This window comes from Ceratosolen solmsi, unplaced genomic scaffold, assembly GCF_000503995.2.
Source record: "Ceratosolen solmsi marchali unplaced genomic scaffold, CerSol_1.0 scaffold16, whole genome shotgun sequence".
Taxonomy (NCBI): Eukaryota; Metazoa; Arthropoda; class Insecta; order Hymenoptera; family Agaonidae; genus Ceratosolen; species Ceratosolen solmsi.
The window spans coordinates 810448-828351 of record NW_011948451.1 but is presented as its reverse complement, the minus strand read 5'-3'; the positions used below and the strand labels follow the sequence as shown (position 1 = coordinate 828351).

Sequence of the window (17904 nt, the reverse complement as noted above, 5' to 3'; positions counted from 1 at the left end):
CGAGTTCTCGAAGACGACGCAGTCCTAGTCCCGGCAAGCGCACAAGCTCACGGTCAGGCGCACTTGAGTCAAGGTCTGTAACAGGATATTATTTGTAAATATTATCATTAATTTTGGCTGACCTTCAAAAGCTGAATCATTGAAACGAAATCAAAGTCAAATGTGAATTTTGGAGATAACTTTATTGTTTAAGGCGCCACTCCGATACCCGAAAAAGTATGAGCCGCGAAACGAGGAGGCGCACATCATCCGAAGATTACAAATCTAAATCAAATGTCCATTGGTAAAAAATCGTCTGATGTGATTTTCTAATTAATTTATATAACTCGAATGATTTGAAACTTGATTGCAGTACAAAAGAGTATAGAGAGTCTCGAGAGAGAAGGAAAGGTCGTTCGCATGATCGGCGAGAAAGACGGGATTCTTCGAGGGAGCGTCGGCTTTCTCCAACTTATTTCGAGCGAATGCCATTCCCCGGCCATTATTGGGTAATTTCTTTTAGACAATTTGTATATGGAAAAAGAACCTTAAAAAGCCAAGTGCCAACCTTAAAGCTACGCTAATGTTAACAAATGACAAATTCACGAACGATGCTCCAAATTATCCGAATTTTCCGGCCCGAAATGATCACGTCGTCACGAGGACGACCGCAACCTAATAATAAGCCCGCAAAACATTTTAATCCGAAAACCAAATCCCAAAGCTATTTAAATAAATAAATTTCCAAGGGTTACGTTCCAAGGCCAATGCTGACGGGACCACCGATGCCGCCAATTGGAAGGCCGATGATGTTTGGGCCCCGAATGGTGCCACCGATTATGGGACCGATGATTAGGGGTCGTTTTCCCGCTCCAATGTATCCACCTCACGACTCCCGTAAGTCTTAGGTTGCTTGTATCTCAATGCTTGTAGTTGAGAAGACATTATTGTTTTTCAATGAGGAAAGACAGTAATTAAGTAATACCAGGACAAAAAACTAATATCACTACTGAATTACCGACTCGAAATTATATTACTCATATTACTTCGCTTAAAATTCATAAAATTATATACATACATATATATATATATATATATATATATGTATGTATGTATGTATGCATGTATGCATATATGTATACGCACGTAAAATTGTCTACAATCTTAAAGAATGGTGACAATAACTTTAAAAAACATTACCTGTTCCTGTTTAACAGTATGCTTAAAGTGGCTAGTGATATTAATTGTGCATTATTGATTTTACAGGATTCAGCTACATGTATTAGATCATATAATTGCTGATGATTCAGGTCGTGTTTTTAATTATACAATGTATCTAAATACTATTGGAAGTAGTGCCCCTATATAAAATGCTCTAAGCTTTCCTTCTTGAATATTTTTCGTATATCTACACTACATTGTAGTATTTGCGAAACAAGTGATATTAGACTTTTTTATATTTTTTAAATTTAATAATACTAAACATGGAAGTGCATGAATATGTCTGTGTATAGCTGAAAAGTTTGTTTATGAATAATAGAAATTAATGAACATGAGGACATGCAATGTAAAATAGACACAATAATTAAATACATAAAGTACAATAACATTAATACAATTATAATGAATAATCTTATCAATTTTACATATAAGCTTTTCTCATCTTTTTACATAAATTTATCGTGTATTAAATGTATTAAATGACTTGAAAGAATTTTTGATATTGAAATAATTGAACTATATACATTTGTAAGTAAAATAGTTATTTTTAAATGAAAAATCTTAATATCATTTATATAAGAATTTAGTTTATAAATTTATAATTTATATTTTATTATGTTATATGCCTAAAAATACCGGTTGAAAATACGTATAAATTGATATAAACGTTTCTCTACGTAAATCTTTTATCTTTTAGTTTTAATATAAAATATAAAGAAAACGAATTATACTAAAATTATATAATATATCACATTTTTCAACTTATAAACATATTGCTCTTTTAAACTTATTATTCAATTGCTATTGAATTATCAGTTTGTTATAGAAAAATCATGATATACTGGTATTTAGAAGTGTCAATAAAGGTTTCGTAAGTTTTGAAAATTTGTTGATCTTATAAAATTGTAGAAGCACCACTATACCATAGCACCATTGAAAATCACTAAATACAAATGCATACCTTGTGTAACCATTTTAAGTAAATGTAAAACTACTATATAAGTATAAAAAAATTTGAAAAGTTCAAACCTCGTGAATTGAAGAAAAAGAAAGGATGATAAGATTGCAATAATTTTCCGTAAATGAAATCATTTATCACTTGAAGTCTTTGTTTCTCCATTTCACTCTATTTTAATTGCCATATCTTAAATACGTTTAAATAGTAAAAACTAATTATTAGTAAATTTATTGTGTTTTCAAATGTCGTTATAATCCATGTAATTTAAAATCTTAGTTACTCAAGAAGGAGAACTAGCGGAGAAATAGTTTATTTAAAAACAATCGTTTAACAACAACGATATCGCTGCACATACGTGCATAAATACTGTTGCAGCAATTTTAAATTAATTGTGTGAACTTTGTCTTATAATTACTTCCCATTCATTTATTAGAATTTTTTAAATAATTTGAATTATAAATACATTGAAATTCCGATTTTATGTGCTTTCTAAATTAAATTGATTATTTATTTAATGAAATTGTTCACATAAATTAATTAAACAAAAATAAATTAAATGCATATATATATATATATATATATATATATATATATATATATATATGTATGTATGTATGTATTAATTATTGTTATATTATTATTAAAATAAACTTTTTTAATTAAACATTTTTCTTTAAAATTGAATTTTAACATTATAAATGACATATTACTCCGTAAACGTACATTTTAAATTGTTTACTATTTTCGTTATCAAATACATTCTATAAAAATAAATTCTGAACTGAAAAAATGTCAGATAAAACAACTTACAAAGTTTTTAATTGAAAACAGAATATTGAAATAACCCATTTTTGTAATACTGTTTTTGTTAAGAAACCTGAATTATATCATAGAGCAATTGAATTGCCTAATTTGTTTTGTTCGATAAAATTTGTTAGAAATTTTGCGACTACCTTATATGAAAGATTATTTAATAGTTGCTATACAGTAAATTCATACGTAAACCCTCTAGTAAACTTTACTAAAAACTTCTGAAAAAAATTCTATCGCCTTAAAAAAATGAGGTTTTTCTTATTACGACATTTAAATATAAATATTTAAGACAAATACATTTAGAAAAAATAATTGTACTTTACTGAGTTTTTTATTGATTAGAAAACTAGATAATAGAAAGAAAGCGTATATCGTGCATTTTCATAATTTGTTACTTCTTCAAATGATCAATATTGATTGCCAAGTACCAATTCGCTTGTGTGTCGGTGTGAGACAACAGTAGATCTGAGACGGATGTTAAAAGCTCTGAATTTGATAAGAGTTAAAGTATTAAAGTTATTCTATACTATTTCAAGTATAAGAAATCGTATGCTTGAAACTCATAGACCTTCGGTAATTCGACTACGAAATCCTTGTTCAATACGATCCATTCTATCCTTTCATGTGAAATATTATACACTTTATGAAAATAATGTCACTTCATTTTTGTATATCCTTCTACATATGATTTTTGCTCCTTAACATTTAGGAAAATCAATCTCTCATCAATCTCTCTCTCTCTCTCTCTCTCTCTCTCTCTCTCTCTCTCTCTTTCTCTTTTTATCTATCCATCTCTGAATCAATTTCACATTTGTTTAGCGAATTATATATTTAGCACCGTAAACACCACAAATGTGCATATTAATTCCAATTTTTTTTAGTTCTAGTTGAATAATAATGTAATGATTTTCAATTTAAGCGAATACAAATTAAAAAACAAAAGGTCATAAAAAATAAATTAATTGATCATTAAATAATATGACGACATATCAGACACTTGGTAACTTCATAACAATACTTGAACAATGTTATTTCTAGTGGAATATTTATTAATTTTGAAAAATAAATTATTTCATATTTGTTGACTTACAGTGAATTGAATAATTTTTCAAGTATCGGCATAATATAATTAAGTAATGTTTTTTATACTCGATTTAATAATAGACATAATTAAATATTTTTTATCCAACTTCTTTTAAATGAAAAATTTACTACCGATTTTATAACATCATAATAAATTTTTTTCTCTCTCTAATGCTACGTTACGAGAATCAGCGCTTAGTAATATTGGATTGTTTACCAAGTAGCAACTGTTGGCCTCGTAAAAAGCTATGAAGTTGAGGTTTATGTCTCGAATCTCTCGGCACTCCCATAGTGACGAGCGCAAGTTTTTCTCGTCAATCGAGTGGCTCCTTCGACACCTGGCCAGTACTTCTCCCCCCCCTCCCCCCAACACCTCTTCTGAAAGTTTTCAGAAAGAGTCGCAACTCTGGTGGGAATCCCTTGATTCGACGAGACATGGACCCTACAGACTTTGGTAGATGCTTCCGAGTGTACCGAGATCGTGGGGGGGGGGGGGGGGGGGGGGGGGTGGGGGGGGGGGGGGGGGTAGATGAGTAAACGGCAATCAGTGCGCCTAAACCACCAGCAACGCCGTTATTGTCCGATTCTAATTGAAATTTATGGCGACGTGCTTGCCTATCGAAAAATGCTCTTAATCTTCTGTCCTACATTCCATGCCCTTAATGTCCCTCTTTTCTTTATCTCTTCATTGTATTAGTCGACAACGGCGCGCTCACGTATAGACTTACCGCTTTTCTCTTTCACTAGTCGAGTTTTCGAGTACAAGAAAATCGCAACGATTTCTAAAAGATTATCGTTTCCCTTGTTGCACTTACTTCATTATACAATATCGTCGCATTTCTCTTCGTGTCAGAAACATAATTCCTTAGCAATTAAATATAAATCTTGATTTAACAGGGAGATCCGTTATTATTAATAGCATTTTTCCTTGTGAATGAATTTGTCAGTTTGACAGTATATAATTTCAGTCAGTGACTAATTTCATTATCACTACTTAGTATGAAAAAATGAAATGTGATTGAGACGGAAGAATATTTAAATTCTGTAAATAATATTTTCCAAAATAATATTTCATAACCATTGTATATTTCTAAATTAAAAATCGTATATATTAAACAGTATCAATTGATATTATTATTAAATTAAATGAATAAATCAATATATAATGAATATATTACTTACATATTTTAAAGTAATTATCTTCATACATGCATACTTTTTTTTTTATTCATTTATTAATATATTTAGATATTTATATTGGTTTTCTCATTATTTTTGTATATGTTTAAAATAATATTACTGTAAATTATAATTCATATATCAATCCATATTCAAATATCTTTTATAAACATTATGTATAATTTTCGTCGTCAATATGTAAATATTACACTGATTTAAAAAAAAAAAAAAAAATTTTAAAAGCGTAAATTGCAAATAACATAATTTATGCAATAAACAAGAATATTAATTTATAGAACTAAAAATAATAAAAAAGGAAGTATAAACCTATTTTCTTAGCAACACCATTTTCTTGTTTCTGGTAAACTTACTACTTCAAAAATTAAACGTATTATTAAAAATATTACATTTATTTATATATTGTTTGATATATTATTTGCTGTTTATCTTTATATATTGTTGAAATATTATTGTCAAATTGTTATAAATATATATAGTTAATCAAATAACATAACGAGTAAATTCAGATAAATTTCAACCGTGAAACTTTTACCAGCCATATCTTTTCTACCTATAATAGTAAAAGCCTAGTAAATTAATTTTAATAATAGATTATGTTAAAAAATTATATAGATAAGTTGCAATATTAAAATTAAATTAATATAAAATGAAATCTGTTATAAATCATAATATTATTCATAAACTTTTTGGCTAACTTGTTGATGTAATTGTTGATAAAATGTTGATGAAATTGTTGATAAAAATGTTGATGAAAATGTTTGATAAAATTATTGAGCACATGTGAATTAATGCTTGTTATATAAGTTACAAATATGCTTATGAATTGTTTAAATAAGTTAAATTTTAAATATTAAAGAAACTATGAGTAAATATATCATTGTTATTTTTTATTGCAATATTCTAAGAGTCGTTATAAAGTCAAATTTATTTGTACATTTGCAGCTTGAGTATAATAAAAAATTTCAAATTTGATCAACTATATTTTGAATTATAAGTTTTCTCCAATATAAATACTTATTCTTCATTATTTATTTATTTACTATTATGTATATATATATATATATATGAATTGTCTATTATTTACAATATATTTGAGGCCAAACACTCACGTATAGAATTACCCTAGATGAGGATAAAATTATTTTTTTCCGTTGAAGTATCTACATAGGCTGAATCAATCTACGCAGCTAATAAAATCGATCATAGTTACATAAAGAAAAACAATTCACAACCGAATTTTTCGATTGATAGATATAGTAAGTTTTAATATATTTATGTGCTACATTGATATTTCTAAAGAAGAGTAGGTTGACAGTAATATATATTGGCTCCATGTTTCTTTGCTTTCCTATATATCAATCTATCTGTGTATTTACAGAAGGATCTAAAAAGTCCTTTGTCGAACTGACAAGAACATAATTGAAATTGTTTTAAATTGTATTTCGATAGTTAAAATTTACTAAATCCGGATGTATTAGAAAGATGAAATTCTAATAGTTATTATTTCGAATTACTGTATTGAAGGTATTATATTGTATAATCCTACTTAAAATAATGTAATTAATAAAGAAAGTCTGTATAATATTCTGTAATTATAAATATACATAGTTTATATTATTATTTTATATACTATATATTGACAGGTTTAATCTATATGTCATTATTCATATTCATTATGTATGTATAAAGAGTAAAATATGTATTAATAAATACTTTATTTAATGATATATTTATTTATTAAAAGAGAAAATCAACTAATAATGTAGAAAACAGATTCTCAAGGTAATTTTAATCATTTGTTTATTCTGTAAGAATTTTGTATGCTATATTATTATTATATTTTATATGGAATATTTATAATAATAATTTATTATATAATTGTTAAACTTCTATATAACTTATTAGTCTTGATTATTCATTAATAAATAAATTTTTAATAATATAATTATTGATTCTATACAATATAAGATAGTTAACAACATTATATGTATATCATTTAATTAGCGCACATTTCATGAATTTTTATCACCAAAACTCATGACCGATTAATGAGATTAAAGTTTTAATAAGTCGTTACTAGAATTCAAGTAATTTATATACTTACTAATTAAAATCACTGACGAAGCTTCTTTTTTTTACCGTAATTAAAACCTTTTTCAATACATTTTAATTCACAGTTTTATCTTCAATAACGATTTCTACTATAATTTTCTTTGTATTCATATTTACAAGGACAAACTTTTACATTTATGCTTATTATAACCTTTTATACAGTATTTTTCTAAAATTTAAACAAGAATTTAATTGAATTTCTTTTGATTTAACGTCGTATAATTTAACTCTACGCAAATGGCAAACTCTGGCATATATGAACTATATATATTTATTTGTCAAAAGTATATCTATACAGGATTTTAAAATAAAATTTTCAACATTTTACCATTAAAATTGTTACAAATATTTTCGAAATATACTTTGAATAATATAAAATTTTATTTTAATACTTATGAATACAATTTGACGAATAAAATAAAAATTAAGCTTCGTCGATTATATGTCAAGAATATATTACCATTTTTAACTGTCAGTTTCAATATTATAAAATTTGTTGATATTATTTCATTATACATATTATTATATCTCCCTATCTTATTATATCTTATTCTACTATTATAATAATATTGCTATAATTTTACAATGCTGTTAATACCTTTTTTGATATCAATAGTTTTTCTTAATATATTTAATAATAAGTTGCTAAATATTTTGAGTATGTGATTATAATTTAACATTTTGTCTGATTTATAAGTAGACTTACAATTTCTGAAATCGAAAAATATTATATTTTCTGTAGTAGATTCCATTGAACATATTTTTTAAATTCTTAAATAATTAGTTTGTATTTTAATTGTTTGCATTGTTTATCAATTTTCTTTTGTTTGTGTTGGTAGATTATGTATATATATATATATATATATATAAATATATCATATAAATATTTATCTATATAACATTGGTAGCAATTAAATTTGTAAGAACAGTTTATAAGTTTAGAATCTTATTTATTGCTTGCCATTATTGGCCAAAATCATTTATTGTTTAATCAATCTAATAGTTGTGTGTATGTCAGAGTTAATATTAGTTTACACATTACATATTTTGTTCAGACATATGAATATGTCCTTGTACAACAAATTATAATTTACTATAGTGCTCTATCTATTCTAACATTGTAACATGCAATTATATATATATATATATATATATATATATATATATATATATATATATATATTGAAATGAGAATACAACTTTAACGATATTAATAATAATGTGACAATAATATATTAATTTTGAAACATAATAATATACTTATCATTATATAGTAATTTAGATGTTTTTTTATTAAAACAATCCGTTATAATGCTATTATTTTAATGTACTTAAACATCTTCTATTTAAAATTTAATTGTTCATTAACTTGTGGTAAAATGTATATAAAGTACAATATTATTAGTAAAATCCAAATTCACTAGTTTTAACTATTATTAAAATTATGGAATAAAATATTTTTATGGTCACAATGGTAATGTAAGCGAATTATGTTTTAATTGATAACATTGTTTTATATTAGATTTGTTATATAGAACAGAAAATTAAATCTAGAAATTCAAGAGGTTGGACACAATATTTAAAGAAATAAAATGCTAAAAGCAAAATGTTTAAATTATGGTTCGCTTTAGTTAAATAATAAACTATTAAAAACATTTATGATATATTGGATAAGACAACATTAACTATACGTATATTATAGAATACAAATAAAACATTTTGGATTACAGTAAAAATCTATAAAGATTATAAGAAGTATTGGGACCACTACTTCGATCTCTTTATCAATCTTTCTTTTATCCTCTTTCTCTCTCTCTCTCTCTCTCTCTCTCTCTACTTCTCAATCTAGCTTACATCCCCACTCCTACTCTAACATTGACACTCTTTTATTGTCTCTCTCTGTCTCCTTTTTCTGCTCCCTTGCGCCTTTTCTCTTTTAAATATTCAAATATGCATGTAAATAAACTATTCACTCATTATTTCAATCGATGTATCTCCGTGTACAGAGTACAGGATAAAGTATAACGCGTCTCACTGTGATAACCCTGAGTTTAAACAACTGTATTTGTAAAAATTTAGCAAACGTCTGCTCTTAAAGAGTTTTTCGCTCAAGCTTGTCTCATAAAAAAATTTGATATTGGCCAAAATGGAAACACTCAACATAATAAAATGTGTATTAAATAATAAATATTATGCTATTACCAAATTACTTATATATATTTTTCTTTTTATAATAGTCGTGCGGTTTATAATATTCTTAAAAAAAATCAAATAATAAAAAAGGCAAATTTTATTCGTGTGAATAAAGTGAAAAATTATACATTAAAAAAAAAACTGAAAAAATCATGGTTTTCTTCTATAAAGGAAACTGGGCTTATAAAATACTAAATAAATATTGTTTGCGCAAATCATGGAAAGTATTTAGCTATTTGTAAACAACAATACGTATCCATATTATAAGCTTCTGTACTAATAGAATAAATCACTAATCTCTAAATAATATAAATAGTATATTATTCCGACTGTGATTATGCATAAACATCTTATTTACTTAATGTATTTTAATGGATTTTCAAAATGTAATAGAATATGTTAGAGCTATGAAAATTAGAAATATAGACGAAGTATCATATAACATAAATTCTAGATATTTTTCTTTATTTAAAATTGGGATATTATAAATTTATTTTATGATATCTAGTTGATAATTTATTGTTTACTATATTTTGTATGAACGTAAAAATTACCCTTTGAATATAAAATAAAAATTCTTGTTTACCATGTTTATCAAAAGAGACGCTCACGTAGACGTGCTCAAGCTCATGTTTCTGCTCTTCCATTTCCTTATTATCATTTTAGAAATCTTATGTATATATAAACGCATATGCTTTATTATTGCGAAAGAAGATAAATTCATTTTTAATATTAAGCATTTCAGCGATATTTAAATCTTTCTACTTTTACACAGTTTATTTTCATAAAGTTCGTGCTTAATCTAACGCTTCTATTAAAAGATTTTTGTAATCAAAATATTATTATTAATTTTCGTTAGAAATATTTATTCCGTTATTTACAATTTTTAGTATATTTTCATGATTTATAATAATTATGTAATTAAATTCCAATGATAATTCATTATTCCTATGATAATATATTAATATAATGCTTTAATATAATCATAGATATAATATGTAAAATTAATGGTAATGTAATATTATTTTCACTAGTGGAATAAATAATTTAGAACGATCTTATTATATAATGATCCTTTAATAAATAAAATTCATCTTAATTATGATTGTGACAATATCCATTTACTTTACATAATCTGTTCATTTATTTTTGCTTTCGCGTATCTTTTGCTTTCTTTAATTTTGATAAATATACATACGCATGTCAGGTACATACACACGCATACATATATGCGTGTTCATATGGATGATATGTACCCACATACAGATGCGTGTATGCATGTACGTGTGTGTATGTATTACTAAATTGTTGCTAATATGTGATTTTAAAAGCTTTCAAGGAATAATAATAATTATCTTAAAAAACTTTATTGATGAAATATTAAGCTTCAAACTATAAATCTTGTTAAAAATATCGAAGATGTAAGAGGGATCGGAAGATTAAAAACCACTAAAACAATCCCATTACCATCGATAATATTCTATTAATTTTAAATACTTCATAGAATTAAGAATTTGATATGATTACAAATAAAGAAAATATAATATTAATATACGCCGTTATTATACAAAGTTCAGTCATTTGAAATAAGCAAAAAAAGAATTATAATATAAAATGATAAATTGATTTCTTGTAACAAGAATTAACACAATGCGTAATCAAGAATCTTCAGCTAAAAGGAATAAGTATATGTGCATATGTGAGTGAACAAATCATATTTTATTTATACAACAATAAATGTATTAGTGGTAAAGAGTCAGATGATGCAATGTGTAATCGATGCTACGATTCGATTATACGTGATCATTATATTATTTACAAAATTTAATCTCCATATTCTTGATATAAAGAAACTTTGCAATTACGTTAAAATTCAATACTATAAGTCATAAAGATTCTATTCATTTCCCCATTAGCTACGTAATTCAAATAATATATTATAATAAACAAAATAACAATAACAATAATAATAATAACAACGAGATTCAGAGTTAACGAAAAATAACTTAACGAAAAATGAGAATGCACGTAGATCGTAATAATGACCAACGCACGTAATTTTTACGAATAAATTAACGAATATAAATTTCATAAAGGCATAATCTCGATTATGCTGAAGCATTAATGTCACAGATAGCGAATGTTTTCAGCGCTGTAAACACACTCTACTTTTCATCGCTACTGATTAATCTAGACTATGTATTTTATAAAATGTAATCGGCACAATAATGAATTTTCATCCATCGAAGCGCTATGATCACGCTATATGTCTATTTAATTGCAGAGTGAGAATTTCCGCTTAAAATGCCTCGCTCATCATTGGTAAACGCGCCACTACTCGCCGCCTGCGATCGCTCGGTCTAATCGAGCCACCCAGTGTATGACGACAGCTTCGCCCGTATTAGACAATAGCAGAGTTACGTACGGCAGCCAGACTGATAAGAGTTATGGGTACCGCAACTCAGATTAGATTCCGCAGCATGTGTCGGCTAAAAACGTGTATCGACTCCCCGCGGAGCCGTCGTCGGGGTGCGAGAAGCTGCCGTTTATCGGAGAAAGGGACCGAGAGAGCGAGAGGCCACGGCGATATCAAGCATGAAGTTATAAATCGTCGGGACTCCCCGAGGCTCCGGTCAGTGCGTACCAACCGACAGTCGTGCAGCGTCCACGACGACGTTCACACTTCCCACCGTTTCTCATACACGGGTGCTTTGTTCCGGCGAAGTAAGCAGTGCTCGAGTGCGCGAGATTTTCGATTTGCCGAGCCCGAGATCGAGCCTGTATGAGGCTCGTGGAACCAGCTCGAGGGGAAGCTCGCAGCGAGCCCGAGAGGCTCGCCGATAAGAGGCAGTGCGTCGACCGGGAGAGAAGGCGGCTACTACGGGAGTTGCTCTTCGACGTGGGCTGCGACGGTATGGAGAAAACTCATCCGTCGATCACTCAGCAACAAAGACATTTTGTTCTTAACTCGTCGTTACGTGCGGATGATAATTATTTTTTATTCGCACGGTGTCTGAGAATGCGGCTGCGAGGATGCGCCTCGTCTCTTGTCTAAACCCAAACCCTATCCCCTTCCCGCCCCATTCAACGTCCGCTTCTCAACGCCCCTCGCGCCACCTCACACACCCCACCCAGCAATCCAGCCGCACGATAAAAAATATTCGCTTTTGTAAAATATCGCGAGAGATAAACGACGTGCCGATTTGACGACGTTGTTCAGGGATGGCGAAACAGTTTTTAAAAATCAGCGCACGAAGATGCTTCGACATTTGTTAATAATAATGATAATAATTGCGGATTTATGGTTTAAGAAAACATAATGATTGATGTGGCGATCGGGCGTGGTTCAGAACCCCTTTCATCGTACAGAGTTATAAAAGAAGCTCGTACACTTGGACAAATCATCGAACGATTTACTTCGTTTATGCAAAATTCATGCTAGATAATCGTCGATCCTTATGCGTGAAAACTGGGCTAATATTTGATACAATGAAAAATGCTTTTCGATACGAGAAAATAATAATTACTCAATAATTAATAAAAGAAACTCGAGACGCAATTCAATTCGTTGATAATTCATAATCCATAAATCCAGTATTATATTGTTGGTATAAAAAGTTGAATCATTGTTAACTGGTAAAGAAGAAACCTTTCGCTCTTTCGAGCAGAATATTTAGTTTATTAATGATAAATTAATTTAACGTTAATTATAGTTCATGTTAATATTATTATTTATTTTAAAAAAAAAATTTCCATTTATCATTTATTTATTTATTTTATTTTTGTTTATTTATTTTGTATAGAATGCAATAAGATGGCCGCGATTCCACAGGGAGCATTTGCAGCGATCCAAGTCCGTAAAAATTTTAAACGCTTGTCCAATACGAAATACGGAGAGGAGGATGAGGATAAGACGAAGGGCGAGAAGAATTATGAATTCAACTCTCAAGTTCTCCAAGAAGGTAAATATATGTAGTCTGGAAATGTATCGTATTATTGTTTATTAATCCAATATGTATTTACATACGTATTTGGGCGTAAAAATGAGTGACTTTGACGTGCGATAAAAGATGTCGGTGTGCGTAGCCTCGTAACGAAAGCGAACAAAAAAAAAAAAAAATAGATATTTCAGAAATGTTAATCCGGGACAAAAAGCTACGGCAATGCTCATTAACATCCACTTATACGCGATAAATTATCATCTATTCCACTAACAAGCCCTGCTTTACTTAACTAAAATGAGTCCATCAAACATATTTACGCGACACTTTAAAATGTTAATTAAGGTATACATAACGAATTTTTATATACGCTTCGTTTACTTGGGTTAGAAATTTATCTTAGTAAATTTATAAATAATTTCATTAAATTATTTAATACTATTCCAAACTTTATATTACATCCGTTCATTATTACAAATAATAAATTATGAAATAATAATAATAATAATAATAATAAATAATAAATAATAAATAATAAATAATAAATAATAATAATAACAACAACAACAACAACAACAATAACAACAACAACAATAATAAGGCAAAAGTATTTTATATTGGTATATGAATATTAATATATGTAATTTTATTATAAGTAAGTAAGTTTATTATAATGACGGTTCACATAAACAATGAAAAAGTTCAATTTTATTTATATAACATACCAATTGGGTGGTTTCTTTATTATTAAATAAATTATAAAAATAGTTAACATAAAATTCGAATTTATTCTATATAAATTTATCTTCATTTTAGTTAAAGTAATCATTTATCATTTTTATATAAATCCAATTACAATGCTTTTTGATGTTAACTCTCGGCAAAGTTGGTGCTTTTAAGTTTCATGAAATATTTACAATAAACCTATTAACTTGCACATTTATCAAGAAATATTAGCTCCAATAAAATATAAAATATTACGCATCTTTTAAAAATAATTAATAAATAATCATTAATGCCATGATGAGTTTAAAATAATTTAATTTTCGACGACTAATTGGCAAATTATTCATTACTCGTGAATAATCCAAGAATCAATTTCAATATCAAGAATATCCTTAATTAACAATATATATGTAAATTTCTTTAAAAATAACTACATCTACTTCTATTATTAAAGATAATAAATTATTAGATTATTGAAGTTAATTTTTTATTGAATTAATGAGAAATTATTTGGCTTTCATTAGTCTATAGAACTTATTTGGCATGACGAGAAATATTGCAATATGAAGTCAACGTCTGTGAAAATTGAGTAGAAAATTTTAACAATCAATAATAATATTCAATAATATTATTTACAATCTTACCAACATCATTATATTTAGTATGCTATTGATCAAGTAATTTAATAACAAAATTTATAAATTTATTAAACGTATGAGTATAAACTAAAGAAATTTACAAATTCTATTATATTAAAATAGAATATATACTTTGATGAAATTGTAAAGATTGAAAGATATAATTCTTTGCCAATACCGATGTGATTTCTTTCATAAATTGCTAATTCTTAAGTGGAATATCACGATCCAATAAAGTCGAAAACTTTAAAGAATTCGGAACTTAACAATGTTTAATAATCAAAGTTTGTTAAGAGTTTAATGTAAGAATGCCATTGTTAAAATCAACGTGTACCACATTATCTACATTTTTATACGGAAGAAGCAAGACACATGCTTTATCAAAATCGTTTAAAGCCATTTAATTTCTATTGCTTACAAGAAATTAAAATTATTTTGTATCTCCGATGGCTAAATCATCAGCATCAAGATCGAGCAATACGTTCGATTAAAACCTCCTATATCTTGAAAATGCAAAAGACCATTGTCCAAATGTTCTTTCTTCGAGAAAACTAAAGTAAAAAATTCGGCAAATTTTAAGGCTTCTATAAGAATAAAATGTTTATTAAAATTGCCTTGCCTCCGCAATTTCCACCACATGATTGATTACAAACGATAATGTCACAACTGCGCTACTACGGCTCCTTACATCAACACGTATCTTGCTTCTTCCTTATAAAAACTGCATAAACAAATAAATAAAACAAATAGAGAGAGAGAGAGAGAGAGACAGAGAGAGAGAGAGAGAGAGAGAGAGATAAAAGGAGAGAAGAGAGTGAAAACGCGAAATGTGAAGTAAAAAAAAAAAAAAAACAAAAAAGAAAAAATGTCGTCTCCGAAAGACGAAGCGGCGGACGAAAGTAAGGACTCTCACGAGGGAAAAACTATTGCACTCTGCAGGAAGAGAGCCGACACCGCTAAAATACAATAGCAAGCTGATGAACAGCATCTGGGGCCTGTACAATCGTTACTCGGTGCACAACTTCAAGAAGATCGACGCCAATGAGCCGAGCCTGCTGGCCGGGACCTGGGGGGCCGTTGTCGGGGAGGGCCCCGGGATCGGCGGCCGCTGATTCGGGCCAGTTGCCCGAGGGACGGGGGCCCAGGACGGAGCCGCGACTTATCTGCGACTTGTGGCGCGTCCGAGTCGTAACGCGCGATAATTTACATGGATGCTGGATGAGTTATTGTAGTCTATTAATACATTAGAGTGACGCGATACAGTACGAGTGTATCTTGTCTTGTTATTCCTTGCCCTCGCTTATAGCTAAAAAGGAGAATTCTTTGTATCACATCACGTCAGCAGAATAAATGTTTCATTATTACTTTATTTATTTGTATTACTTGCTGTGAGTCATTAGTAACGTAAATTTTGTACTCTTTCACGATAAGAATTGCATTTTAATGTTTACACTTTTACCAAGGAGAGCTGCATTTGAAATATTTAATCGTCTTAAATAAATGAAGCTTATTTTACAACTCAAAGCAATCTTCTTATTTATATACATTTTCGAACTCTTCGATCACTCGCACATCAAAATAAATTCATTTTTTTTTAATTCATATTATTTAAAAGTCACATGACATTATAATGCCTCTAAGGCTCTATACCGATGTCTCTTATAAATTCATAATCACACGTTATGTGGTGTGCGAATACCGGCAATTGAGATAGGCACTTTCTGTATTTAATTACCAATCTCCCTGCTTTATAGAGACCGACGGAGAAAAATATTCCTCAAAGTGCATTTCGTTTACAATAACATTATGTCTTAATTGAGGCCAGATATCGTTATCATTTTTATTCGATGAAAAGAGGAGCGTCGAATCTTTAACAAAAAGCCATATTTTATACCATGTATAAAGGATCTTTATGAATGATTTATTTGAAAATTAAGTCTAAGAATTATTATTATCGTTACAAAAAAAAAAAAAAAAAAAAAAAAAAAAAAAAAAAAAAAAACAACTATGTACAGTAATAGCATAAAATGCTACTATTAGCATAAAATGCTAATTTACAGCATAAAATTAACAATAATTTATCGTTATATGAAAATTTATTGCCCAAGGTCTATTTATTTTAAAATTTACCTCACTCATTAATACATCGATAATACATCATCATAACATTACGATTTAAAAATTACAATATTAAGTTCTATTTTTGCGGCTTCTGTATTCTGGCATATTTATAATCTACTTATATTTATAATAATATTGAAAATAAACTTTATAACTAATATAATATCTAATTTAATTTATATTTAACAAGAGGCTAATATAAATAGTTGTAAAGTAATTGCTGTCGATAAAGATATCACAATTTATCAATTAAAAATATATTTGTATATTATAGCATTATAATCTTAAAGTGCAATGAGTTCATTTGATTATGTAGAACTAGAAGATCAAACTTCGACCTTAGAATTAAGCGAGTTTCATCTTCTGAAATTCTAAAAAACAACTGATTAAGATTTGTTTTTCACCATTATATTTCCTGCTACAATTTTTGTTATAATAATTTTAATAATAATGGATCGTCGATAAGATTTAATTATTCTTTTACGAATAAATAAGAATATTCAAGTTACGTTAAAAAGAATATTTATATTATTAGAATATCTTACGATTTTAAACACTTTTATAAAACCATGATATAAGTTTTTTTAAACAATTGAAGAAATAAATTTCATTATTCGCGCAAACAAATCTTTGCGAGCTCTAGAATATTAAATATCAGCATAATATCAAATTTATCGAATCATAATATAAAAAATTTTAAAAAATTTATCTCAATTACAATATACTTTGTAAATTTTTTTTTTTTTTTTTTTTTAATTATGTTAAAAAATTCTTCCTATGTATCTCATGAATATTATCTTAGTATTATAATTATTAGTTCACCATGCATTCTCAAGATTCTGAATAGGTAGTTCAGTCTGTAGGTGAGAAGCATTTATAAATAGAACTATAAGCCGATAAGCATAATTAATGGCGCCGA

General features: G+C 27.8%; 1 protein-coding gene across 1 annotated transcript in view; it reads left to right on the top strand.

Moving 5' to 3' along the window:
• The window catches only part of LOC105366609 (uncharacterized), a 21075-nt gene extending 4842 nt beyond the window's left edge, over window positions 1–16233 (top strand). Inside the window, exons 6-8 of the mRNA XM_011505110.1 lie at window positions 729–876; window positions 13363–13521; window positions 15804–16233. Of these exons, the coding sequence (XP_011503412.1) occupies window positions 729–876; window positions 13363–13521; window positions 15804–15976 (480 nt within the window). The 3' untranslated portion in view covers window positions 15977–16233. The remainder of the gene's footprint in view (window positions 1–728; window positions 877–13362; window positions 13522–15803) is intronic.
• Window positions 16234–17904: the final 1671 nt, after the last annotated feature.